The sequence below is a fragment of the Callorhinus ursinus genome, unplaced genomic scaffold (assembly GCF_003265705.2).
Source record: "Callorhinus ursinus isolate GAN/ISIS: 27379988/994484 unplaced genomic scaffold, GSC_fseal_2.0 scaffold1, whole genome shotgun sequence".
NCBI lineage: Eukaryota > Metazoa > Chordata > Mammalia > Carnivora > Otariidae > Callorhinus > Callorhinus ursinus.
Window position 1 is genome coordinate 113,940,813 of NW_027397063.1, and position 27,283 is coordinate 113,968,095.

General features: G+C 43.6%; 2 protein-coding genes and 1 pseudogene across 2 annotated transcripts in view; 2 read left to right on the top strand and 1 right to left on the bottom strand.

Moving 5' to 3' along the window:
* The window catches only part of DBR1 (debranching RNA lariats 1), a 34,408-nt gene extending 33,427 nt beyond the window's left edge, over positions 1-981 (top strand). Inside the window, exon 10 of the mRNA XM_073899550.1 lies at positions 509-981. Coding sequence (XP_073755651.1) covers positions 509-732 — 224 coding nt within the window. The 3' untranslated portion in view covers positions 733-981. The remainder of the gene's footprint in view (positions 1-508) is intronic.
* The window catches only part of LOC112831453 (cilium assembly protein DZIP1L), an 81,379-nt gene that overhangs the window by 13,418 nt on the left and 40,678 nt on the right, over positions 1-27,283 (top strand). Inside the window, exons 2-5 of the mRNA XM_025881764.2 lie at positions 6,090-6,209; positions 10,056-10,126; positions 10,910-11,346; positions 14,889-15,209. Coding sequence (XP_025737549.2) covers positions 10,936-11,346; positions 14,889-15,209 — 732 coding nt within the window. The 5' untranslated portion in view covers positions 6,090-6,209; positions 10,056-10,126; positions 10,910-10,935. The remainder of the gene's footprint in view (positions 1-6,089; positions 6,210-10,055; positions 10,127-10,909; positions 11,347-14,888; positions 15,210-27,283) is intronic.
* On the bottom strand, positions 22,411-23,315 carry LOC112831462 (microtubule-associated protein RP/EB family member 1 pseudogene; annotated as a pseudogene).

A 27,283-nucleotide genomic window follows, 5' to 3' on the forward strand; every position in this document is an offset into this window, starting at 1 on the left:
CCCAAATAGAACAGATTCTTGCCAGGTGATAAAAGCAAGGGTGTCACTGAATTATGAACTGCTGTAAGGCACTGAACTTTCTGTGCCCAGGGACCAGCAAGTAAAAGGAGCAGTTATGCTGGTGGAGATAATTGACCCTGCTCAGCAGGAGGAGGTCTGGCTGCTTCTACACACTAGGAGCAGGAAGGAATACGGTATGTCTGGAACCTAGGGGATCTACTTTGTGGCCCCCTGGTCCTCTTTTGCCCTATTGTAACTGTGAGCAGACACATGCTGCAACCCCGAACTGAGAAAGGGTATGACTACCAAGGATTCAGGGACTAGAAGGTTGTGAGTTGCACAACTAGCTAAGCTACCAGCATGTGATAAGGTGCAGCTGAAGTGCTAGCCCTTTGGGGGTGAAGGGAATTCTGAATGGATGTTGGAGGAGGGAGTGGATGAGTTGCAGCCCTGAGGTCAACTACAGTGACAGGGGCTGTGTGGTTCATCCTTCTAACCTCCTTCTTAGTAGCTTCCCTCGGGAAGAAAGGCCCATGGGAAACATGGAAGCACTGCTCCCTGAAACTATGTGGAGAAGTAGATCTGTGCAGCTCAAGGGGGTGCACTGGCAGCCATGAGGATGTGCCTCAAGGACACCCAACCAGACGATGCCTAAGTGACCGAAGTACCAGCTACTGCTCTGTGAAATGCATCGCTGAGCTGTGCTTAGGCGACTCTTCTGTGGACTTCTAGTGACTGATGTAGCAAGAATCCTGAGTAGACCCATTCCTGGGAGATACAGCCCTCCTCTAATGGCTGACTGGTTTGAGGACTTTCTGATGGCCCTGCTGAACCTGCCATGTAGACAAGGACAACTGTCAGCGAGGTGGCTCAGGACACTTCCATTCAAGCTTCTCAGACTCCCACGGGGATTTTTCAGCTTTCCAGCCTCATACAGCAACCTTCTTATTTTCTCCCACACAGGCATTTCTGCTAATAAAAGTTCTTGTATAATTGATCTGGTCCAGTGTCTGCTTTTTGGAAGACCTGAGCTGACATAGCTTGTACAGGAGGGGTAGGGAAGGGAAGAGTGAAGAGTGACCCCTTGATTTCCTGATTTGGGTACAGGGTGCATGGTGAAGCTGTTAGGCACTGAGATAAGGGAGACCAGGAGGCTCCATTTACAGAGAGAAGGCATAACAAGAGGACAAACAAGAGGTGTGTGGAAGGACAAAAGGAAGGGAAGGCAGAGAGGTCTCAGGTAAGGAGGACAATTACACCCGTTATGGGTTTCTATTGCAGATGAAGTTGTCCTTTCCCCCACTGGAGGCCTGGGTTCAATTCTTCAAATCTTAAGACAAGTTCCAAACTTACCGATGGCTCAAAAACAGATTCTTATGAAAATATGTGAAAGGAAATCAGAGAAAACTTACTATGGGGTTTCTTTCTCAGTCATTTGGGCTGCTATCACAAAACACTGTAGACCGGTGGCTTAATAAGCAAACATTTGCTGTTCACAGTTCTGGAGGCTGGGTAGTCCAAGATCAGGGTGCAGGTTGGGTTCCTGGTGAGGATCCTTTTCCTGGTTTATATATATCTTCCCTTCTGGCTATGTCATCACATGGTTTTTCCTTGGTACATGCTCAGGGAGAGAGAGAGAGAGATCTCATCTTCTTAAAGGATGCCAACTTCATAACCTCATTTAAACCTAATTCCCTCTGAAAGACCCCACCTCCAAAAACATCATGGGGGGATTAAGGCTTTAACATATGAATTTTGGTGCTGGTTGGGGGCGGGGCACAAACATTCAGTCTATAACAGTTTCAGCCATATTGGGAAGTGCTGATTTTCATGGCCACTCAATCTTATAAAGTTCCTGTGCCTTGTGGACACTTGGCACAGGTGGCTCCAAAGATGTTCCCAAATCCTTGTAGGAAGGAGAAATGAAATACTGACTTACAGAGTGTAATAGCAAACACCTTCCGCCTTCCACGCTCGGCCTGGTCCACTGTTTGCTGCGGGCTTCTTGCAGATTCTGTTCTTTAGCTTGAAATTCTGGTGTTTGGGGCACAATTGTTTCACTGAGAACAATTATTTTCTCTCATCTCCCTGCCTTTATCCCCATCTCTTCTTTTACTTGCAGGTACAGTTTTAAAAAGGGGGGAAGTGACGTGTAGATACAGTAATTTCCAGAACAAACCCAGACACACGTTCTTGATGGCTACATAAAATTTTGTCAACAGGAGCATATTTAACTGGTATGGCTGAGTGGAGAACAAAGAGCAGTATTTCCAGAAACACAAAGCTAGAGCAATTTTCTTAAACATGCTGAATAGTTCAAAATACTGCCCCGGGACAAGGGGATCTTACTCTGGCACGAACTCACTGATCTTTAGTAAAAACATTTTTTTTTTTCAAGATTTAATGTTGATAATGTCACTCCTTAATGTGCTTCAATGATTCTCCCATGGGTTCCCAAGTGTTAGGCTATGGATTATTTCTCACTCTGCAGTGAACTGCCTCTGTCCAGCTGTCTCCTCACTATTCATATAAACCCAACACTCCAGTCTTTGTTCCAGCCTCAGAAGAGTGGTGAAAGAAATTAGCAACGTTGATAAGATATTTCCATATTGGTTTTGTCCTATTGATAGTTGAATGCTTTAACAAATTTATCAGTCCCACTTGCTCAACAAATAAGTTAAAAACCGGAACTGTGGTCCCCACAGTTCCAAAGTAAATAGGACAAGTATTGTGGGCTTGCATATTTCCTTCTTACAGTCAATCAGAGTTCAAAGAAGCTACAGAATTGAGAAGTGTGCTTTCCACATGTAATTCAATTCAACAAACATTTATTGTTAAAAATGACTTTACCTTTTCCTTCTCAATACAGTGAGTCCTTTATGGCAGAGGGAGTTGAGGCCTAAACACGGAACTACTTACAGTTGAAGTTATCAGAAGTTATCCATAGGGCTAGAGTGTTGAGGAAATTTCTGCTGTAGTTCTGTGGTTTTCTTCCTGGTACTGCTTTTTATTTTTTATTTTATTTTATTTTTTTGGTACTAATTCCAAACATCCAAAGAACAGCATTGTAAAATCCAAAGAACACTGGACTCAAGAGTTTTTTTCCCACCCTGTTCATCTCTTTGGGTCTATAGCAATCCACATTTCCTAAGATCTTATTACTTAGCAGTAAACACCAGGCTCCATAGTCCATGGGATTGACCAAGCCGGGCTTACATTGCAACAGAGGAAGTAAAAAATCTTTCACAAGTGGTTAGAAACTCCTAGGGAAGCGGACACTACCTAGATGCCCACGTGACTGTCACCAGTGTGTTCGGACCCATCCACTCCTCAAAGGAAAATAGTTCTTTGTACGTGTCTCCTCAGATATCTACATTGGGGTCCCCAGGGGCCGCTTGGCTGGTTGGAGAAGGCCTGCGATTGTGCGGTGAAGATATTTTGATGAGTTTTGAACAGAGTTAATGTCACAGAGGGTCCAAGAGCAAGGACATTCCTGATGTGACACGTAGGAGAAGCTATGGATAGGTGGCATCCAGGTAAAGGGACTGCTGCAAGCTGTGACCCCAGGGTTCAGGGTTTCCTGAAGTCCACCCTTGAGCCTCTGGTTAGGAGGCTCCTGACCACAGACACAGAAGGTTAGCGTGGTCCAGCCAGAGAGAACAGAAAGGGGAGCAGAAGGAAGGAAAAACAGTTCTGCTCTTAAGGGAAGAGGGAACACTGAAGGGATGGATCTGGAGGCCCGGGGCGGTTTCTGATAGAGTGGCTCAGGTGACAGTAGACCCCCTCAGAGGGACTTAGAAAGGACCTCACGCTGGGACCGTAAAAGACACCCCCTTAGGTACCAGTGACCTACTGCTGGCTTCTGCACATGCCTCATCCTCTCTCACACAGGGCCAAGGATTTCCTTTTTCAAGGTTTACTGGGAAATAGATTTTGTTCATCTGAAAACAACAACTTAATGTTTTTCATCATGGAGTCCAAATGTCATCTACAGTCATCATGTTCTTTTTGTCTCTTCTTCGCCATGGTGGACAGTGAGTGTTGCATCTTTGCCTTCCAGAGAGCTCTTTCATGCTCCCCATGGGCCTGCAGTCGGTTATCTTCCAGAGCGCACGAGGGAGCCGAGGCTCCAGGCAGACTGGGGTATTGTCCTGGTGCCCTCAGCCTGGGCTGGGTAGAGGCAAGACTCTAAGCTCAGTGTTTTTTCCATCATACCCTTTCCTTAGTTCTTGGGCAGACAGGTCCTACTTTTTGTGCTTTAGGATTTCAGGGCTTCACCAATGCTTACTTTCATCCCTGTGACAAAGACCACCAACTACTTCTCTGTTCTCTGACTTGACCACCCGCTTAGTGATTTTGGCCTCTATGCAAGCAGTTGGAAGGCACTAGGATATATGAGTACCTGAGACACGGGATGTATCTAGGAAAGTACCGCTCCCCTCAAACAGAGCCCTCTAGTTACCCTAGAGTGGGGAGCAGGAGCTCTGCTCTCCCTTGCCCTCTGCAAGGAAAGAAACCCAATCTATCTAATGCTAGGGAACTCTGGAAAGATGCCAAGCCATGCTGAACCTAGAATTCCTAGTTTCAGAGAATAAATTCAGTTGCAAAGGAAGAGGTGTGTGTGTGGAGACCCAAAGAGCTGTCCTGGGGAGCCTCGGGCACATGGGAACCGGAAGCCATAGACGAGTGGGACAGGTTTACCTTCCTTGATGTAGGACCTGCTATGTCAGGATCCAAAGTCTGCTCAAGAGGGGACCTCCCTGTTCACATCCGAGCATCCAGGGGGAACTGTGGATACCTGATCGGGGCTGGGAGAAGGCTCTGGACTGAAGACAGGTGACTCCCTGAGCAGAGGATGCCTCCAAAGAGGATTACTAAGTGCTCCTGTCAGGGGTGCTGGGGAGCAGACTGCAGGAGAGTGACACTGACTTGGGAGATGTGGGGACTGCCCCATCAGTGGAGGCTGATGAAGCTGACCTCCTGAGACTGACAGGCAGTTCGCATACCACAAGGGGGACCTCAGGGCAAAAGCGCCCTTCCTAAAACCCTGTCACTGAAATCAGGGAATCAATTCCCATTCCAGATCACCAGGCCCTTGGACTACTGGGGTTTGTCCATTGCTTCTTTGTGGTGATGGCTTTGCTTTTCTTTTCATCGAAACTTGTGTTTGCAAAGTTAGAATCAATTTATAGGGTTGTCTAGTGAGGAAACTTTCCCATGTCTCTGCCCATGATTTCCACTGAAGCGAACCGCCCAGGTGCATGATCTGTCGGCTCCGGGGTTGTGTTATGATACTTTTTAACCCTCCCTGATAGACCCACCAACAGGAAGGACTGGGGTTGGTGTATGGGTCACCTGATAGATTGTGCAAACTCCTTATATTCCCCAAGTCTCTGTGTTTGGGTCATCTTAGTAAAGGGAGAAGCTTCCTGGGAACTCCTTGTGTTTGGTGTTGAGCTTCTGCCAATGATTTAATTCCCCTGGTTGTTGAATTGGATGATTAAGCGGTGATTTATTGGAAAGTATAGCAGGAAAAACTTGTCATTGCTAAGACCTCACATATTGGCTAACTTCAAGTTCCTGGCTGGAAGGTGATAAAATAAAGGAATCTTTCAACTTTAATATTTGTGGGTCCTGTTCCTGGGCTCTCAGAGAAGCTATACTTTAACACTACCAAGGTCAAAATGACTTTGCAAAACCTCAGAGATGGGTTTTATTTCTGCCCTGAGCATAGATTGGACATCTGATTTGTTTAAAAAATAACCAAAAAGGAGCATCCCAAACATAAAGATAAGAAAAAGAAAAACAAAACAAAACAAAAAAACCTCCCTGGTTCCCATAATTTTAAAAGTTATACAGGCTTGCATTATACTAGAAGCTTAAGATAAGGTCTGCAGCTTTCTGAAATGTCCTTTGTCTAATTATTTGTAACTTTTTAAAGTGCACCAAATGTTCTTTCACCAGAGCACTCTCTTCTTTGTGAAGATTGTGTATCCTGGGCAACTGTCCTAGCTTGGGTTCAAATAAAACTCTTTCTTTCAAAAATTCTAAAAGGTTTGTTCAATTTGTATCGACATTTCTCCGTATAGTCAACAGGATATCAGAACAACTCTTTTGAGATTACCTGTGGGTCCTCGGGAACTCAGGCTCGGTACCAGCAGGGGCCCTCTGTGCCCCTCCAACTTCTTAGTACCTCGCAGGTGTATCAGGTGAGTTCTCCTGATATCTGGACCTCCTTACCTGAAGTTGATGCTCCTGACTTTCCTTGGAGCTGTTGAGGGTTACCAGTAATATTCTCTAGGTGGAGATAACCTAGAGGGGTTGGAGCTGATGGGTTGGTTGTTTTATTTGGCGTGATGCTAACTGGTGTTATTAATAGAAGGCTTGAGTAAATTTTCTGGCTAGAAATATGATAGACTGAATCACTCAGCTCCAAAGAGAAGGGACACTTGCTCCTTCAGGCCAAATGGTGCTTTCAGGTGACTGAAAGCCTAGAGGAGGTGTCTCGGGAAACTCCTGCAGGCTCGATGTACAGCACACACGGAACCTCTACTTGCAAGTGGTGATTTAATTGGGACATTTTCACTAAGGATGATCTGAGTCTCAGATGGCCTAAATGGGATTCTTTTGACATGTCTGAATTCGTTTCCTTGTGTACACAATTAGAGAGAGCCAATCATAAGCCTACCCAGTCAGAAGCTAGGAAGCCATCGGTTCAAACAGTGAAGCCCCCAACTTTGGGGGGGGGGGTAGCACCAATACCACAGAGGCACTCTGGGCTTCATTTGGCTTACTGGTTGCTGTAGCTTTTGGTATCTTTGGACAAAAATGGCCATGTTCTAACTGGAAAATGGAAAATGACTCATTAATGGATCCATAGATTATAACGGTACCTTGTAATTAGATTTGTTTTGTAAAAGAGAGATATTTGGGAATTAGGTCTATAATGTCCTCTCCACTCTCCACAAATATTAGTGAAACAAAGGCTAAATTTTGGTGGCATCTTGTTTGTGTATATGGGTCCATATGTGTTATAAATGTGAGATATTTTCTCTACCTCTGGATGGCATTGCTAACAATTAATTTGTGAAAGAGTTCTTTTTATTTGGCTTAAAGGCAAACACTTGTAAAAATTGGGCATTCTAAAACTCAGAAAGATAAGAACTAATCCAAATGTTTTTCAAGTTCGTGTGGTCTGAGATAATCTTTGATAAATTAAAATTCAAGTTTCTTGGTTTAATTAAAATAGACAGGGTTGCTGGAGGGGAGAGAGGTAGGGGCGATGGGGTAACTGGGTGATAGACATTAAAGAGGGCATGTGATGTAATGAGCACTGGTTATTATATAAGACTGATGAATCACTGGCCTCTTCCTCTGAAACCAGTAATACATTATATGCTAAATAAATAAAATAAGGCTCCTACCCTTTCAAAAAAAATAAAAATAAAATAAAAAAATAGACATGTCTTTAGAGTTGTCAACATTAAATTTAAAACTTTTATTTTACCAAGGTTCACTAAAGGTCAAATAAACTTGTTATCTCTGTTGCAATTTGTCAGCAAAGATGATTTAAAATAATGGTTGATTTTATCTGTCTCATGAAGTATTCATGGATAATTGTTAAAAGCAAATAAGTTGAATAAAGAGTTTTTAAATAAGGTAAAATACTGAAATATTATTTACTAAACATAGGTTTGTTTGCTTTTGCCTCTAATTACAGAGAAACTAAAGATAAATTTGGGTCTGTTTATAAACATGTATTATGCCTTATTGAAAATTGTACTATGAAAAAACACATTTTTAGAAATTATGAAATATCTTCATAAATTGGCCAATTTAAAGAATTCTGATGTAACAGACAGCTCATAATTGGTTACTACTTAGTTTTCACTAGAGACTGAGGTTTTTAAGAATTAAAATTCTGATAAATGTGATTGAGACTGTTGGAAATAATATGGAAAGCGACTCTGTAGGTAGGAAAGTGAGAGATACCTCTTGTATAAAGAATGAGGACACATTTTTGTTGAGGAAAAAAAATAATTTAGTCCTGAAATGAGACTGGTTGTTTAGAGAGGAAAATGTTAGGACAAACTCTAAATGGAAAAAGAAAGTTATAAAAGGTTCGTGAAGAATGGATAAAGAAGATGTGGTCCATATATACAAAGGAATATTACTCAGCCATCAGAAAGGATGAATACCCAACTTTTACATCAGCGTGGATGGAACTGGAGGAGATTATGCCAAGTGAAGTAAGTCAAGCAGAGAAAGTCAATTATCATATGGTTTCACTTATTTGTGGCACATAAGGAAGAGCATGGAGGACATTAGGAGAAGGAAGGGAAACATGAAGAGGGGGAATTCGGAGGGGGAGATGAACCATGAGAGACTATGGACTCCGAGAAACGAACTGAGGGTTCTAGAGGGGCGGGGGAGTGGGGGGACGGGTTAGCCCCGTGATGGGTATTAAGGAGGGCAAGTACTGCATGGAGCACTGGGTGTTATACGAAAACAATGAATCATGAAACACTACATCAAAAACTAATGATGTAATGTATGGTGACTAACATAACGTAATAAAATAAAATTAAAAAAATAAAAGGTTCGTGAAGGAGAATCTTTGGAAAATAATTATATACATGGTCAAGACTAAGATTGGAATGAATGAATTTTGAAAGTGCACTAGTGTAAGATTGGAATTTGGTTTTTCTCTCAGTTAAAAAGACTAAGTTTTCTTGGATTGTTGGTCTGCTCTTGATAAGAAATTATGAGCAAAGGTTTTTTTTTCTTTTTCTGCCCAGAAAAAACAAAGATGCTTTGTCTTCATCAGTTTTTTTTTGATTACTTAAGAAAATTAAAACTTCTCAATATTAAAAGAGCTAAATTTTGTTAACTACTATGTATGCTGTATTTGCTTTTAGAATCTCTTAAGGCCACCTTTGTTAAACAGATTAATTAAGGTTTTCTTTTTTTGGATTAATTATGTTTTAAGTTTTGTAATGATTTGTAATCTTATTTAGGCATGTGCTTTAGAAATCTCTGAGGTTTTTAACAAACTTCTCCCAAATTCAAATTCCAAATGGAGTCTTTTTGACTAATTAGAGTTGTTTATTTGGCATGTTAAGTTACATGGGAAGCATTGTCAAACAAATGATGATAAACCTTCTTAAGTTATATTGTGTGGGTAAATGCTATAACTATTGCAAAAATTACATAAAAAATTCCTAAAGCTTTAATATGTCCTGGTATAATGTCATCACTTGAAATTCTACTTATAGAAATGTTGTGTGTCACAAAAATAACCAAATTTCCTTGTCAGCTGCATTCTGATACACTCCCATCAGACTTTCAACCACGGCCATTTTTGAGTTTTTTTGTCATTGACAGTTATTGTCCTGATGCTCTTGCAAATGTGTTTCTGCCTCAAGGAGATTCATGAAAAGGACTTTTGATGAACACAGGTCTCTGATATCTTTAAGATCATAAAACTAAACTGGGTAAGAGTCTCTAGAACTAGTGGAAAAACTGCCTTCAAACAGAACAAGAATGAATAACATGAGACTAAGTGAACTGAAAAAGATGATTATAGGTTTTATGAGTGTTGTTTAAACATTGCTTGTTCTCTAGTGTTTGCTCTTCCAGATTTAAGGAAACCTTTTCTCTTAAGGTATCTATGAGTTAATAGGAATTTGATAAAATATTTCTTTGTAAGCAAATAAAAACAATTATATTTTCTCCCTATCCGAACCCTCCAGAATTCAGAAACCCTGAGTATTCTTTCTCTTGTGGCAATTATAGTCATTTACATAAATCCAATGAGAATCTGTTCTCCTTGTAACAGGACACCATTGAAAACATTGGCTGTATTACCAAGGCTTTAACTGGAATGTCATATTTGAGAAACACATGCATTGACTCAGATATGACTGGAGAGCTTTAAGGAGTGAAGGTTGGCTTTATGGAGTCAATAAAGCCCCTTGGAAATACTGGCCTGATACTTTGCTTATAGAGTTCCCAGGAGCCTTACAAGGTGAGTAAAGAATGTCACTTCCTGGCAGGTACAGGAACCTCAGGATATTTTGGGGACGACAGGAAGAGAGGAATTCCTCTAAATCTCCAGGTATTGTAGGTGAGTCTGATGGCAAGTATTTGGTTTGGCTTCTGGCCTTGAGAGGCTATTAAAAGTTCAATGTGAAATTCCTTATAAAAAGTTCCAACAAAAGCAGATTTTTAAAAAAAAACCCATATGGTCAATCATTATTTTTGCTGTAAATTAATTAGGCCAAATTTGTTAAAAATGGACTTTTTTAAAAAATGAATTAGTTTTAATTTGGCTATCTTTGACAGAAATGAGGGTGCTTTTAGGGAGAAAAATTAAATTGCAACAACACACCATTGTAGATGTTAGATTCTAGTTCTGATTAATTGACTTCGAATGTTTGTTGTGTGCCTATAAAATTGGGCCAGATCCTGAGTGCTTCTGGTTTCCTCAAACACCTGGCTATGACTCTAGAAATGAAGGTTTTTAAGTTTCTCCCATTCTCTTGACTTGGAAACCCTGAGAACCAAAAATGTCCATTTCCCTGAAGCCCTGCAAACTGAAGCTAGACAACCTGGGGCAAAACTTCAGAAAACTTTCTACCATAGCTCATGTAGTGATGTTCTTCATGCCTGTTGCTTTCTGGGCCACTCAAAAGGATGAATGATTATTTTCCTGTTTTGAATCGTCCTCAGATTCCTCAGATAAACCTTAGTGAATGCATTTTTCTTTTTACTATTATTGTACTTGATTTGATCCTTTTTTTTTTTTTTGAGGATATCCTCAGGGTGATATTCATGGCTCGTTTTCTTGTGGGCCATCTTTATCAGGTGTTGTGAGTGTATTTTTGTAATGAGTTGTGTTGCTTTAAAGGAGCAGGCCAGGAGAGAGACGGAGACATGCTGAAGGAGCTCCAGCATTCCCTGTTGGTCATCCTGTTGCTTGTCTGTGTCTTCTTCTACCAGCTGAATGTGAAGTCCCGCTGTCTCTTCTCCTGCCTTCCTCCCCAAAAGTCCCAGCAGGACCTGGAAACCCTCCTGGGCCATGGGCGCGGCATTGTGTTCATAGAGACCTCGGAGAGAATGGAGCCAACTCCTCTGGTCTCTTGTGCTGTGGAGTCTGCTGCCAAGATTTATCCTGGGCAGCCTGTGGCGTTCTTCATGAAGGGTCTCTATGACACCACACGGCTGCCCTCAAATGCCACTTACCCAGGCTTTTCCCTCCTCTCAGCAATAGACAATGTTTTCTTCTTCCCTTTGGATATGAAAAGGCTGTTTGAAGACACACCGTTGCTTTCATGGTACACTCGCGTAAGTATTCAGAGAATCTTAGGAGGTCAGCGTTGGGAGGGACCACAGAAAAGGGGTCCCATCTGCTCATTTTGTGGATAGGTGAACTGAACACAAGGACTCAGGTCAGAGATGGGACTAGAACCCAGATCCTGGTCTTCTTTCTACAGAGTTGAGTCCTGATTCAAATAAACAGGAGAGACTTAAGTTAGGTTCATCTCGAGCCTTGTGTCTTATGCCTCCAGCTTTATTTCTTAGGAATGAGGTTTCTTTTGAGACTATTCTTAACTGAATGAATTTCTAGATTCTTTCTGAGGGTATAACCACTTATTTTTCATTTATTTAAACCCACCTATGTTAATTTTTTTTGCATCTGAGTGGGAACCTAGGCAATATTTAATTTGAACATGATATGAATAGGAAATTCATGAAGGATCAGGTGGAGAGTGCTGCTATATGAGATCGGATTATATTAAGATATGACCAAGAAACTCCTGGAGCTCTTGAAAATTTTATAGTCTTCATCTTAGTAACATAGCATAATAAGGAAGTAATATTTCAATTAAATATTTCTCTCACAGAGGACCCACGATTGGATAATTCTTAAGGAAATTACAGTAGAACCACTCAATAACTTCACTATGAAGGCGTTAGCTGTGACGTCTTGTGAAGACTACAATGCAATAAGGCGTAAATACAATTACGTTATAATGTAACTGTAATTGTTTTAGCTATGTACTCCCCCCAATCTACGTGGAAGAAAACAACCTGAAGAAAGTAACACAACACACGGTAATAGTAGGTGTTTTTGTGTGATTGGATTAGGAGTGCATTTAGTGATGAGAATATGTTCATTTTATATTATTTATTTTATTTATATATAAATACTTTATAAAAATATATATAAATAAATATATAAATATATAAATAATATATAGAAATAATAAATATAAATATAATAAATATTTATATTTATTATTATTTATATTATTATTATATTATATTATTTTAAAAACTCCAAAGTAATTTAAAAATCGACATCCAAATAATACCATTTGCTGGCCATGTAAAATCCTTTCTAAGTTCTAAGCGTAGGCTAGACCAAATGGCAGCAAGCATTTTCTTTGTAAAGAGACAGACTGTAAATCCTTTAGGCTTTGCAGGCCAAGACAAAATAGTGAGGCCATTGTGCACGTTCTTGTGTTAGGTCCCTATGGCTCCTGTGACAGAGGATTACACACCGGGTGACCTAAACGGCAGACATTGGTTCTCTTACGGTTATGGAGGCCACAAGGCCCAAATCCATTTCCCTGGGTGGATGTCACGGGGCTGGCAGGGGCCCAGTTCCTAGGAAGGCACTAGGGAAAAATCCTTCTTGTGAAGATCTGCACATCCCCTTTTCCCTGTGTGTGTGTGTGTGTGTGTGTGTGTGTGTGTGTGTGTGAACTTTCCCTCTACATCTGTCTTTAAGCGATACTTGTGATAGCATTTAGGGCTCATCAGGACAACCTGGAATAATCTCCCCATCTCAAGATCCTTAATGTAATCACATCTGCAAAGACCCCTTTTCCACATGCGGTGACATTCATACATTCCAGGCTCTAGGGCCTGAGGTCTTTGAGTGGCCATTACTCAGTCTACTGTCCTGTGGGGAGGACACACTAGCACCTAGGTACTGCCAGCTAGAGACGTTTTCTGGACTAAGTGACAGGCCTGAGGGGGCGGTGGCTAGTTGTACTCTTGGCCCCATGGGACTTCTAGATCCTAGTGTGCCCATCTCTTCTCCTGAAGAGCCTGGAGGTCTCAAATTGAGGCTCATCAGGAGGCAATGGAGCAGCTCACCAGACTGAGATTTCACCTGCAGCTGCCAGCACAGGGTCCCCAACAAATAGGCGGCGACCAGCTCGAGCCCCTGGGAGGCAGTAGGGCAGGCCATGGGCCAGGGATGCAGGTCCTGGCAGTGGAGGGGGCCCCCTGGAGGGGACACGCTGGAGAGGCTCCTGTCACTCTCAGGGCTAACCTGCTAGAGGGTGTTTCAGGAGGACTAAACAAGCACAGGCAGTGTGTTGGCCTACTTTCCCCACACCTGGGCTAGTGAACATTAGCTTAACTGTGCTTTGCTCCTTGGACAAATAAATCTCTGCTCCACTTGTCTTGGAAGATGCTGCATACTATACCCTTCCCCCTTTTTCCCCTCGCAGACTAATCATGTACATGAGGAGTTGAAAGTTTCTGTACTTTTGAACTAAAGAAACATTAATTTTTTTCAACCCAGCATTTTCCAAACTTATTTGAGCATGGACACCTCTTTCGGTAAGACATAAATGTTTTCTTGGAGCTAATGTTCCATAGAGCATAGGTCCTCTGAGCTGTATGTCAATCTTACAATGTTGAATTTTAGGAACAAGGTGGGCCCTGGGACACTTCTGACCACTTCAACAGCCTTTCCTAACTTGCCTCTGTGCTTCTGCCCTTGCCACCTCCCAAGCCCCGTCCCTGTTGGTTTTCCACATAGCAGCCAGCATGACCTTTTTAAGACTAAGTCAGATCACATCACTCCTTTCTTCCAAACCTTCCAAATAATTTCAGTCTTTACCCCAGCCTATGTGATCTGCCCTCCCTCTCCACCCATCCCTCTCTGTTCTCATCTCCTATCCCTCTCCTTCACTACTCTGCTTTGGCCACACTGCCTCCTTTCTGTTCCTGCACACAGAGAGTGTGCTGGTAGCTCAGGGCCCTTGCACTTGCTGTCCTTCTACCTAGAACCCTTTTCTCTGAGATATCGGCATGGTTCACTCAACAACTTCATTCAGGTTTCTATTGGAAGCCAAGATAAGATAGTGCTCCATCCCGCCCCCTTCACAGAGTCCCCTTATCCAGCTTTTTTTCCTTCGCGGTCCTTATGAACACCCAACATATTATATATTGATTTGTTTATTGTCTATCTCCACCCAGTAAGGATTTTTATCTGTTTACTGCTATCTCCTTAGCAACTATAACAGAGCTTGGCACATAGAAAGTAGGCCCTCCATGAATATTATCAAAGGAATTAACTAGTGAAAGAAAACATGCATGCATTTTAAGAGTCTTCTACCAATTTCTCAAAGAGCATCCATATTGATCTATTTACAGTTTCCTAGTATATTTTTTCTTGATCAGTTTTTAGCATTTTTAGGACTCAAGAAATTCTTTCTTCACAGTTTCATATTTGTGGTTAATGTACACCCAGCTGAAAATGACTCAAAGGGTTTATTGTGAAATCCCTGCTGGGTTTCTCCTTTACCATTCCACTGCTTCAATTTTTTTTTTTTTTAAAGCAAATTCACAAAATCTTTAAAAGCTGCTAAAATCTTCCCGTTGTTAGATTGCTGTAAACTTTTCACTTGAAGGCAAATTTTTGGGTGGAGGTAAGTTTGGTAAATTTGCAAAATTGGGCTTTTGTGCGGTAGAGTTTTGAGAAGCTGGCTTTCTTCCTTCTCCTCAGCCGCCCTGGGCTGACCTCCCTTTGGGACACCTTGCCCTTTCCTGCTGCTGCTGTGGCTGATTTGCTCCCGTTCTTGCAGATCAATGCCAGCGTAGAGAGCAACTGGCTCCACGTCAGCTCAGATGCGTCCCGCCTGGCCATCATCTGGAAGTATGGCGGCATCTACATGGATACTGATGTCATCTCCATCAGGCCCATCCGCGAGGAGAACTTTCTGGCTGCACAGTCTTCTCGGTACTCTAGTAATGGGGTGTTTGGGTTCCTCCCCCACCACCCCTTCCTGTGGGAGTGCATGGAAAACTTTGTTGAACACTACAATTCAGAAATTTGGGGCAACCAGGGTCCCGGTTTGATGACGAGGATGTTGAGACTGTGGTGCAAACTTGGAGACTTCCAGGAGGTGAGTGACCTCAGGTGTTTGAACTTGTCCTTCCTACACCCCCAAAGATTTTACCCCATCTCCTATCCGGAGTGGAGGCGCTACTATGAAGTCTGGGACAGAGACCTGAGCTTCAATGACTCCTACGCCCTGCATCTGTGGAACTACATGAACAAGGAAGGAAGGACTGTGGTCAGAGGAAGCAACACGCTGGTGGAGAACCTCTGCCGTAAGCACTGTCCTAGGACTTACAGGGACCTGATTCAAGGCCCAGAGGCCTCGGGGACTGGGACGCTGGGTCCAGGTAACAAATAGAGCCAGCACTGGGTTGCTGCTGCTGTGTCGTAGGACTGGACGCTTCCTGGAGTGGCAGCTTTCGGTTCATGCCCACGTTGCCTGGGGGGTGGGGGCTTACCCATTTCGGTTCATGCCCACGTTGCTCGGGGCTGGGGGCTTACCCACATATCAGGAAGGGTCAGCTTTCTCTGTCTGTAGTAGAAAAACCCCAAAGACCATCGGTGTGTAAAATAGAGAAGCTTCTTTCTCTCTCATGTAAAAGAAGTCTGAAGGTAGGTGATTTGGCGGTGGTGGGGGATGGGTATGGTCACTGCAGTCACTGGGGACCTAGGTTTCTTGCATCTTTTTGTTTGTCATTTGCCATCCTTAGTGTCCATAGCCCATGATCTATATGGTTGCTTGATCTCCAGCCCATTATGTCTGCATTTCGGGCAGCAGGTGGAAGGAAGGAAGAAGGTGTACCTCCTTTATTTTATGGAGACTTCCTACAAGTCCCTTATAATGCTTCCCCTTACATCTCACTGGTCAGAGTGTACCTGTAAGAGAAGCTGAAAAATTTAAGGAGGAAGAGAAAATGGGTGTTAGGAGGGGCAGCTAACAGTTTTGCTACTTGTTAAATTTACTTCCGTAAGATTAATTTTAGGACCTGTTAGAGAATTGACTGGGGAAAAAGAGACCTGATTTCTGGTCCTGATTTTGATATTCCTTAATGCATTCAGTCAGTGAGCATTAACTGAGTGCCTTTGGTGTGCCGAGCACTGATTTAGTTGCTGAAGATACAGCTGGATCAAGCAGACAATGTTCTGTCTTGGTCAATCTGGGCTGCAGTAGCCAAGTATCATAGACTGGGTGGCATATAAACAACAGAAATTTACTTCTCATGGTTCTGGAGGCTGGTAGTCTAAGATTAGGGTGAGGATCCTCTTCCGGTGGCAGAGGGCACTTTTCTTGTTGAATCTTCATATAGTGGAAAGGGTCAAGGGAGATCTCTGGGGTCTCTTTTACAGAGGAACTGATCCCCTCATGAGGGCTTCACCCTCATGACCTAATTACCTCCCAAAGGCCCCACCTCCTAATATCATCACATTGAGGGATAGGATTTCGACATATGAATGTTGGGGGGACATGAACATTCAGTCCATTATAGGTCCCTCGTACTTATCCTAACGACTGGCCACATCCCCCTCTGATACCCTCTTGCTTTTCCCAGGGTGTTCTGCTGTTCCCTATCCTACCGCAATTGGCTCATAAAAGCAAATTACCAATTCTATTTTTACAAACCACTTCCCCTTTAACAGTGACGGAAAAATATACCTCCTCTTTCCAGGAAGTGTGAGAATCAATATTTCTTTTACAAATATTCATCAGCCAAGATTTTCTAACACTTTCCTTTTGATAGTTGGCTTTATGGGAAAAATAGTTTCTATTTTTTCCAAATATAAAAATATGATGATTTTTCAAACTACATTCTCCAACCCCCCATCCCCTTTCATTTTGATATTTCCCCCTTTGGGAATCACTGCTCTGACAGTCTTATTAAAAATACAAGTCATGTCTCCTGCCGAGCTTTATTTATGCCTGGCTACTTGCTCTGGATTCTTAGATATCTGATACCATGGTCAGATTTTGGGGCCTGCTGTTCCTTCTCACAGCTGAACCCCTGCTGGTTTTCAGCTCTCCTGATTGTCCCCACAGGTGAGGATTTTCATGGCCGGCCCTTTCAGGGAGGAAAGTCACACACATTGGATCTAATTTCTACATCTGGAGAATACATGATGGATGGTCCAGCTAACATTGCCAAAGGTTTTGAAAGGATAGGAATAGCTTTAATATTTCTTTCTTTTTCTTTTTTTTTTTTTTAGAGAGAGAGAGAGAGTGCATGCATACCCGTGAGAGCAGGATGGGGGCAGGGGGCAGAGGGAGAGGGAGAGAGAATCTTAAGCAGGCTCCATGCCCAGCGCAAGCCAGAGGTGGGGCTCAAACTCACGGCCCTGAGATCATGACCTGAGCTGAAATTAAGAGTCCGATGCTTAACCGACTGAGTCACCCAGGCGCCCCAGGAACAGTTTTAATGCTTCAAAAATATATGAGTTGTTTCATGATGGGACCAAATAGGTCAATCTGAATGTCACATTTCTTTATGTGGGGCTGTGATTATATGAATTCATTGTGTTAATGTTGATAATTTGATGTTTATAGGGAGATTTACCTGACAGTAAAATGTCTCTGATTAATAAAATGTGGGAAATAAATTAATAATGTATTGCTTAAGAAGTACAGTTTGTTTCATAGAAAAGGATATATCAAGATGTGGTAGTGAGGGGGGTGGAGCAAAGGGTTAAAGCTATGAGTAGTAAGAAGTGTGGGATTTCTGGGGCTCCAGATGGCCCTGGATTCCTTCTGGCCTTTTCTGTTAGTCTGTGCCACATGTTTATGTCACAATAGACTTTGGAAATAGGCCATGCTGTTGGCTTCTCTATATTAATTATTTTTTCTCAAATCCCACACTCATTCTTAAAATTTCAAACAAGATTGTATAGAGCAAAGGGTGAAAATGCCTTTTGTACCATGTCAAATTTGGTATTTATCTCTCTCTTTTTCTCTGCGTGTATAGCATGCTATCAGTAAGAAGCTTTGGCCACAAGCCCTCCAAGTATTTCCAGCTAGCACCTTGTCTGCCCTAGCTCTTCCCTCCAGCACCCCCACAGTGTAGCAAGTAAAGGGTTAAGACTGGCTCCAGAAGGCTGTCTAGTTTCCTGCTCTAGGGTTAGTGCCTGTGCAAGTCTGGTAGTTAAATATTTGAATATCACCCTTGAATCTCTCATATGAGTTTTTATTTTTTATTTTCTTTTTTAAAGATTCTATTTATTTCTTTGACAGAGAGAGAGACAGTGAGAGAGGGAACACAAGCAGGGGGAGAAGGAGAGGGAGAAGCAGGCTTCCCGCCAAGCAGGGAGCCCGATGTGGGGGCTCGATCCCAGGACCCTGGGATCATGACCTGAGCTGAAGGGAGACACTTCACCCACTGAGCCACCCAGGTGCCCCTTTTTATGAGTTTTTAAAAAACATACTATTATGTCAGTTGTTTTTCACTTTAACAATGTGTATCTTGGATACCTTTTTTCATTAGCACAACTTATTCTTCATAATGGTTGCAGAATGTTTCATTTTAGGATATATATCATAATCTATTTAATGAATACCCAATTAGTGGACATTTAAGTTGATTCTAATTCTAATAGTGCATGTAATGCTGTAGCAAAAGCTCTGATTCCTGCATTTTTGAGGACTTTACATTTTCATATGTGGTGCCAAATTATTTAAAAAAAAAAGCTGTTTGAAATTGCCCATTTTCCCATCCTTCACCAATGCCAAAAATCTATTTATTTATTTTTATTTTTAAACATTTTTATTAACATATAATGTATTATTTGTTTCAGGGGTACAAGTCTGTGATTCTTGAGTCTTACACAATTCACAGCGCTCACCATTGCACATACCCTCCCCAATGTCCATCACCCAGCCACCCCATCCCTCCCACCCCCCTCCACTCCAGCAACCCTCAGTTTTTTTCCTGAGATTAAGATCTCTTAATGGTCCGTCTCCCTCTCTGGTTTCGTCTTGTTTCATTTTTTCCTCTCTTCCCCTATGATCCTCTGTCTTGTTTCTTGAATTCCACATATCAATGAGATCATATGATAATTGTCTTTCTCTGATTGACTTATTTTGCTTAGCATAATACCCTCTAGTTCCACCCACGTCATTGCAAATGGCAAGATTTCATTTTTTTGATGGCTGCATAATGTTCCATTGTAAATCTATACCACATCTTCTTTATCCATTCATCTGTCGATGGACATCTTGGCTCTTTCCATAGTTTGGCTATTGTGGATCTTGCTGCTATAAACATTGGAGGGCACGTGCCTCTTTGAATCACTACATTTGTATCTTTGGGGTAAATACCTAGTAGTGCATTTGCTGGGTCATAGGGTAGCTCTATTTTCAACTTTTTGAGGAACCTCCATACTGTTTTTCAGAGTGGCTGCACCAGCTTGCATTCCCACCCACAGTGTAAGAGGGTTCCCCTTTCTCTGCATCCTTGCCAGCATCTGTCGTTTCCTGACTTGTTAATTTTAGCCATTCTGACTGGTGTGAGGTAGTATCTCATTGTGGTTTTGATTTGTATTTCCCTGATGCCAAGTGATGATGAGCACTTTTTCATGTGTCTGTTGGCCATTTGGATGTCTTCTTTGGAGAAACCAGAGACAAGTATCTGTACTCAAGAAACTATAGAATACTCATGAAAGAAATCGAGGGAGACACAAAGAAATGGAAAAACGTTTCATGCTCATGGATTGGAAGAACAAATATTATGAAAAAGTCTATGCTACCTAGAGCAATCTACACATTTAATGCAATCCCTATCAAAGTACCATCCACTTTTTTCAAAGAAATGGAACAAATAATCCTAAAATTTGTATGGAACCAGAAAAGACCCCGACCAGCCAGAGGAATGTTGAAAAAGAAAAGCAAAGCTGGTGACATTACAGTTCCGGACTTCCAGCTCTATTACAAATCTGTAATCATCAAGACAGTATGGTACTGGCACAAAAACAGACACATAGATCAATGGAACAGAATCGAGAGCCCAGAAATGGACCTTCAGCTGTATGGTCAACTAATTTTTCAAGAGAAATCAGCAAACCAGATTTTTATGTAAAATCTCCCTTTGACTATATACCTGTCTATAGATCAGCACTGTGAAAACCCAACAATATACTTTTGACCTAAAATTACCTCATTTACCATGCATGGCCAGCATCTGGGAGATGCTGGGAGATCTGCCCCATACACCTCAGATGTCCTTCTGGAAGCTGGAGCTGGCTCTGGAGCTGGCTTCTGAGCTGTGCTATCAACAATTGACAGCAGAGAGCACTCCTATTGTGGGCTGCCTAGGGTCTACAGTCCACCTTCAGTCAGCAGTCTCTCCCACTGTCTCCTGACACATCCTTAAGTGTAGGAAGGAGACAAGCTGTGATGGTGTGTGTGCTGAGTCAGAGAGTAGGTGTCTGTCACTGGTTGAGGAAGGGGTGAGAGGCTATGGGGCCAGATGAAAAGCATAGGTATTGAGAACCCACCCTTTTCTCCTCCCATCCAATAGTTATGGCCCGGCTGCTCATGGTGACAGTGATGTTCCCTGGACTAGCCATTTAGGGTCAGTCTCCTTTGGCCTGTTCCTGTATCATGGACTATATCCCTGTCCCCAGTGGTGCTGCCAACCCTTTTGTGTGCTGTGGCAGAGGAGGCAGAGGAGGCACAGTAGAGTGTGACAGTTCCCCAGTGCTAGGTGATCTAGTCCATTATAAACCCTTGGTATCCTTTGGAATCTAGAACAGAGCCTGCACACAGTGGGCACTTGATAACTCTTTTTTTTTTTTTTAAAGATTTATTTGTTTATTTGAGAGAGTGAGAATGAGAGAGAGAGAGAGAGAGAGAGAGAGAGTACATGAGAGGGGGGAGGGTTAGAGGGAGAAGCAGACTCCCTGCTGAGCAGGGAGCCCGATGTGGGACTCGATCCCGGGACTCCAGGATCATGACCTGAGCCGAAGGCAGTCGCTTAACCAACTGAGCCACCGAGGTGCCCCGGCACTCGATAACTCTTGGCTGTACTGAATGTTGAAATGTGGCCCAGGGAGGGAAGGATGTGGAGGTTCCACGCATGGGAAGTCTTGGTCAGCTGAACATGGAATTACTGAACATTTGGAATTACTGACCAGGTAGATGAAGCTGTATGCCAAGTTCACTTTCTCACAACAACCCTGCAAAGGAGGGCACCCCATTTACAGATAGGGAAATTGAGACTGGTGTAAATGACACATAGAAACACACACAGGTACCGTCAGAGCTACTTCCTGCACACTTTGGGGATACAGGGGGGGAGAGAGCTGAGAAGCAAATGCTCCAAGCCCCCACAGATTTCACATTTGACTGAACTCGAGAGGACACATCACTGACTGCCAGGCCCTTAGAGATACCTTAGCTAATTTGGTTCTCATAATGAGCCTGCTAGATAAGAGTTTATTTTTTCCATTTTATAGAAGGTTAAGTGATTTTTTCCAGGGTTACACAGTTTGGGAATGTGGAAATATAAAACGTATCTTTTTAAAAATTTTAATTCCAGTAGAGTTAACATTCAGTGTTATAATAGTTGCAGGTGTACAATATAGTGATTCAACAATTCTGTACATGACTCCGTGCTCATCACAAGTGCACTCCTTGTCCCCTTTACTTATTTCCCCCGCCCCCCACCCCCCTCCCCTCCGGTAACCATCAGTTTGTTCTCTAGAGTTAAGAGTCTGTTTTTTGGTTTGATTCTTTCTCTCTTTTTTCCTTTGCTCGTTTGTTTCGTTTCTTAAATTTCACATATGAGTGAAATCATACGGTATTTGTCTTTCTCTGACTGACTTATTTCGCTTGGCTTTGTACTCTCTAGCACCATCCATGTTGTTGCAAATGGCAAGACTTCATTTTTTTTTTTTTTACTCTTAAGGCATTTATTTATTAAAACGTTCTCTGCCAAGATTTCACATCAGCTTAAAATTCAAATCAGTCTTTACATTTCTCTACTGAGGTTTCCATGTCAGTGTATCACATAAAAACACCTTCTCCAGCAATCAGTGTTACCAGCGTCCACACGGTGAGCCGTATGGTCAGCCTCTTTGTTCCCTAGGTGACCCAACTAGATGTTAATACTGCTCTGCTACAGGGTAAAAGCTCCTAACTCAAACTCATTGGAAAAGGGGTGAAACTTCTGCAAAGTGCACTTTAAGAAGAGGTACTGTTTGCTCATGAAAAGAAACCAGTGAGTCCTCTAGGAATAACAAAAGGGGGTATTTTACAGTTAAGCACGTGATTTGGAGTGAAGAATTCAGATGTTGCTCTGCTGCTCCAGGCCCTTAATACTCTTCTTGTTCCTCCTGTGGGCCCCCTTCATCAGGTATCACAAAGCCTTCATCTGTGGCATACAGAATGTCCACGATCTTCTGCAATACTGGGTTGTTTTTCCCCTCGTTCTCCTGGCAAATCAGTTCAACGTTCCTTAGCTTTCCAAAGTAGAAATCTCTTTCTTTCTCCAAGTCTTCGACGGTAAGTTTCAATACATTGACCTACTGCATCAATTCAGCTGCTTCGTCATCCCTGTTGCGCACACCAGGATTCTTTCACACCCCTCCCCCCGCCCCTGGGCCAGCCTTAGGGGTTGCAGTAGTTCTGTGTGTTGCAATGGGCCTCTGTGGAGCTGCACTGCTAGAGCTGAGAGGTTTCTTCAGTTTGTTCAGAGCTGGAGCAACAAGGGAGGGAGTCACTGCAGTTTCTTGACCTTGTCTGGCAGCTACGGGGTCCTAGTCTTTTCCATCATAGTTTGCATCAAAAAACTTCTTGAACCACTGAACAAATTCAAAATTGTCCTGAAACTTTCCTTTTACTAATTTGTCCACAGACTTATTTTGTCAACACCCATTCTCTTAAAACCTGCTTGTAGTATTTTGAAGTTCTGGATGTATTCATGTTCTAGCTTAGCCTGGAATTTCACTTTCTTCAAGGCAATGGAGCCAGGGAACAGCGTGTCCATAAACTGACGGTAGGCAGCCCCTGAGCACAACTGTTCGATCTTCGTCAGATTCAGCTGCAGAGACTCGTTGATCCAGGCCAGCATGTCATGTCGACTTAGGTTATCACTGGTGATTGATGTTGAATATACGTTCACTGCCATCTTCGGCTCTCAGCGGGACCGCATCCACGGCCTGTGCCGAGCTTCAGTTCCGTCTTCGTCTCGTTCAAAACCCAAGACTTCATTCTTTTTTATGGCTGAATATTATTCCATTTTAAGTGTATACCACCTCTTTATCCATTTATCTATCGATGGACACTTGGGCTGCTTCCATAATTTGGCTATTGTAAATAATGCTGCAATAAACATAGAGATGTGTAGTATCCCTTTGAATCAGTGTTTTTGTATTTTTTAAGTAAATACCTGGTAGTGTAATCATAGGGTAGTTCTGTTTTTAACTTTTTGAGGAACCTGCCTACTGTTAATCCACAGTGGCTGCACCAGTTTGCATTCCCACCAAGAGTGCCAGAGGGTTCCTTTCTCTCCACATCCTCCACAATTGTTGTTTCTTGTGTTGTTGTCTTTAGCCATTCTGATAGGTGTGAGGTGATATCTCATTGTGGTTTTGATTTGCATCTCCCTGATGATGAATGATGTTGAGCATCTTTTCATGTGTCTATTAGCCATCTGGATATCTTCTTTGGAGACATGTCTGTTCATGTCTTCTGCCTAGTTTTTGATTGGATTATTTGTTTTTAGGATGTTGAGTTGTATCAGTTCTTTATATATTTTAAATACTAACCCTTTATTGACTATGTTATAGGCAAATATCTTCTCCAACTCAGTAGGTTGCCTTTTAGTTTTATTGATTGTTTTCTTCACTGTGAAGAAGTCTTTTTATTTTGATGTAATCCCAATAGTTTATTTTTGCTTTTGTTTCCCTTGCCTCAGGAGACCTATCTAGAAAAATGTTACTACAGCTGATGTCAGAGAGATTGTTGCTGTGTTCTCTTCCAGGATGTTAAGTCATCTTTGACTCTAAAGCCTTGACTCTTTGCTCCCCTCTGATAGGCGGCAGGAACTCCTGGAGTGAAGAGAGTGCCCTGGCCAGGAGAGGAGGAATAAGATTCCCCATCAGACTAGATGGCTTACAGACATCCCTACTTGATCTTGGTCCTGGCCACCCAGGTCTTTTTTTTTTCCATTTAAAAAATAGGGGTTATATGTATATATATATATATATATACACACACATATATATATCATAAAATTTACCATTTTAACTATTTTCAAATGTACAATTCAGTGGCATTAAGTACATTCACATTATTGCACAGCCAACACCACTCTTCCTCTCTAGAACTTCGCCATTGTCCCAGACTGAAACTCTGTACCCATTAAACAATAACTTCCTATTCTCTATGGTCCCCTCACCCTGCGCCAGCCCCTGGTAACCACTATTCCACTTTCTGGAATATCTCTATGAATTTAACTATTCCAGTTACTTGAATAAATGGAATCACGACATTTCTCCTTTTGTATCTGGCTTATTTCACCTAGCATAATATTTCCAAGGTTCATTCATATTGTGGCATGTATCAGTATTTCATTATTTTTTAAAAAATTTTATTTATTTGAAAGAGAGAGAGAGAGAGAGAGAGACAGCACCCACGAGCTCATGAGGGGGGAGGAGCAGAGGCAGAGGGAGAAGCAGACTTCCCGCTGAGCAGGAAGCCCCGGTAGGTCTCCATCCCGGGACCCTGAGAGCAAGACCTGAGCCAAAGGCAGCCACTTAACCAACTGAGCCATCCAGGTGCTCCAGTATTTCATTATGTCTTAAGACTGAATAATAGTTCATTGTATGTATGTAACACATTGTGTTTATCCATTAATATGCTGATGGACAGTTGGGTTGTTTACACCTTTTGACTATCGTGAATAGTGCTTTTGTGAGTATGTATGCACAAATATCAGTTTTGGTCCCTGTTTTCATTCTTTTGAGTATATACCCAGAAATGGAATTGCTGGATCATATGGTAATTTTATTGCTAGTTTTTTGAGGACTTGCCATTCTCTTTTTCACAGCAGCTGTACCACTTTATATTCCCACCTGCAGTGCACAAGGGGTCCAATTTCTCCGCATCCTTCCAACACTTGTTCCCACACACTTCAGCTTTGGCCGCCCCAAGACACAGAGTGTGGCAGATTGAGACTGGCGTGGGAGGAAGGCCTTTAAAAAAATCCCAGAAATCTGGGTCTCCGTAAATCTGGCTAGGGCTCAGGGACCAGTGTCAGGAGAGAGAGTTCTTCGGTCCTGGGTTTCAGAGCTGGATCCACAGGGCAAGCTAGCAGGTTGGCAGTTGTGTTGCTTGCCTTAAGCGCCAGCTCTGCAACTGCTCCTGCTTTCCAGCAGGCCAGCCTTTGTTAGCGTGTGTGTGCGTGTGCGTGTGTGTGTGTGTGCGTGCGTGTGTGTAGATGGGAGCGCGTCCAGCTCCCCGGGCTCCATGCGGCTGCCCTCTCAGCAAGGCCTGGGAGCCACTCTCTTGGATCCCGGCTTTTCCCGACGGATTAAACGTGGCATTCCCCTCCCTCCCGCCTCCGTAACAGATTTAAAAATAGCTCGTCTCGGGGGCGCTGGGGAGAGTCTCCACCCCTGTCTGGGCGAGGTGGGGCGGCGGTCCCGGGAGCCGGCGGCGTGAGACCCCGGGCCTCCAGCTGCTGGCGTGGGAGGCTCGGTTGCCCGCGGGCGTGCCGATCGGCCGCACTGGGGTGGGCGCGCCGGCTCTGTCCCAGCGGGGGAAGGCGTCCGGGCTCCCCGCTCCTGGGGGTGCATCCGCGGCCCGCGTGGCGCCGAGTGTTCCGGGAACGGCCTCCCGGCGGTCGGGGTGGTGGAGCGAGCCGGGAGGCGGGGCTGGGGCTACACTGGGGAGCCCGCGCCTCTGGACCTCTGCCGGCTCCCGGCGGCCTCCAGGTGAGCGGGACCGCGTGAGAAAACTATGGCAGGAATTCGGCCCAGGGAGGGCCGCGGGTGGGGAGCGCCCTTGTAGTCCGAGCCGTGGGTGCGGCGGGCCGCGGGAGGTTAAACATTAGCGGCTCGGGCGCCCTGTAGGGGTGCAGCTGGGAAGCTGCGGGAGCTGCACTCCGGGGTGGCCTCTAAACCGCCGCTAGACCGCCGGGTTCTGCCCCTCATCACCAGCTCCCTCGGCCTGCTCTGGACCGAGGTAACCGCCCCCCCACCCCCCACTCCGGGGGAACCAGGAGTGACTGCACCCCCCAGGACTGGACTTCCCTGGGTGGACAGACTTGGATGCTTACTTTTTGAAAAAGTAAGCAATTTACTTTTTGAAAAAAGTAAATATGGTTTTGGAGGGCTTGATGTTTTGAGTTCTGCAGGTAAAGGGGATCTTCTGGTAAGAAGGTGATTTAAAAAAAACACATTGGCATCTATGGTTTGTCTCTCTTGCACTCTGGGGCTGGAGTTTAGCGGGAGGCAGCAATGGTATTTTTCTTTTGAGGTGGCTGCAGATGAAAGTCCAGGGGAGACTTGCTTTGTACAGAACAAGGATCTAGAAGGGGGGCTGGAGGGCTGGGGCAGGGCTACCCTTCACCCAGCACTCCTTAGGGCCCAGGGCCTTCCTGCCCCCCCACCATTGTCTCCGAAAATTTGATTTTTAAAAGAACTTTGAAGAGAGGCCTGGAGAGTGTGAGGTGCTCTGACTGTGGCCTCTCACACTTTCATCTGCAGACAGGGTGGGTGGTCTACTGCCTCTGTCAGGGAGGTCCCTCATCACCTTCCCCTGGCCTCCCAGAGCTGAGGACTGGCCAGTGAGAACAACCCCTCTTAGAGGCTGGTCCTCCAGTCAAGTAGTTGATAAGCAGTCTTTTTTTCAGTCTCTGTCAGCGCTAAGGGTCTAGAGACATCTTCCTCATGTGGAAATAGTTTTGGATATCATCCAACTTAATAAAAATGGTCCCATGAAGTTATATGCTTCAGGTTGGGAACAGAAACCTGAATTCCTTTGTGGAATTTAACTGGGTTCTGCCACAAAGCTGGAGTTTGGTCAAAAGGCTTGTGGCTCGGTGTACACTGACAGGAGCAGGGAAGGGAGCGACTTGGTGGGCTGTTCTGAACCTTCTTGTGGGCCCTTTTCAGAGAGGGCCAGTCCTGGACGGGGGTGGGGGTGTAGGG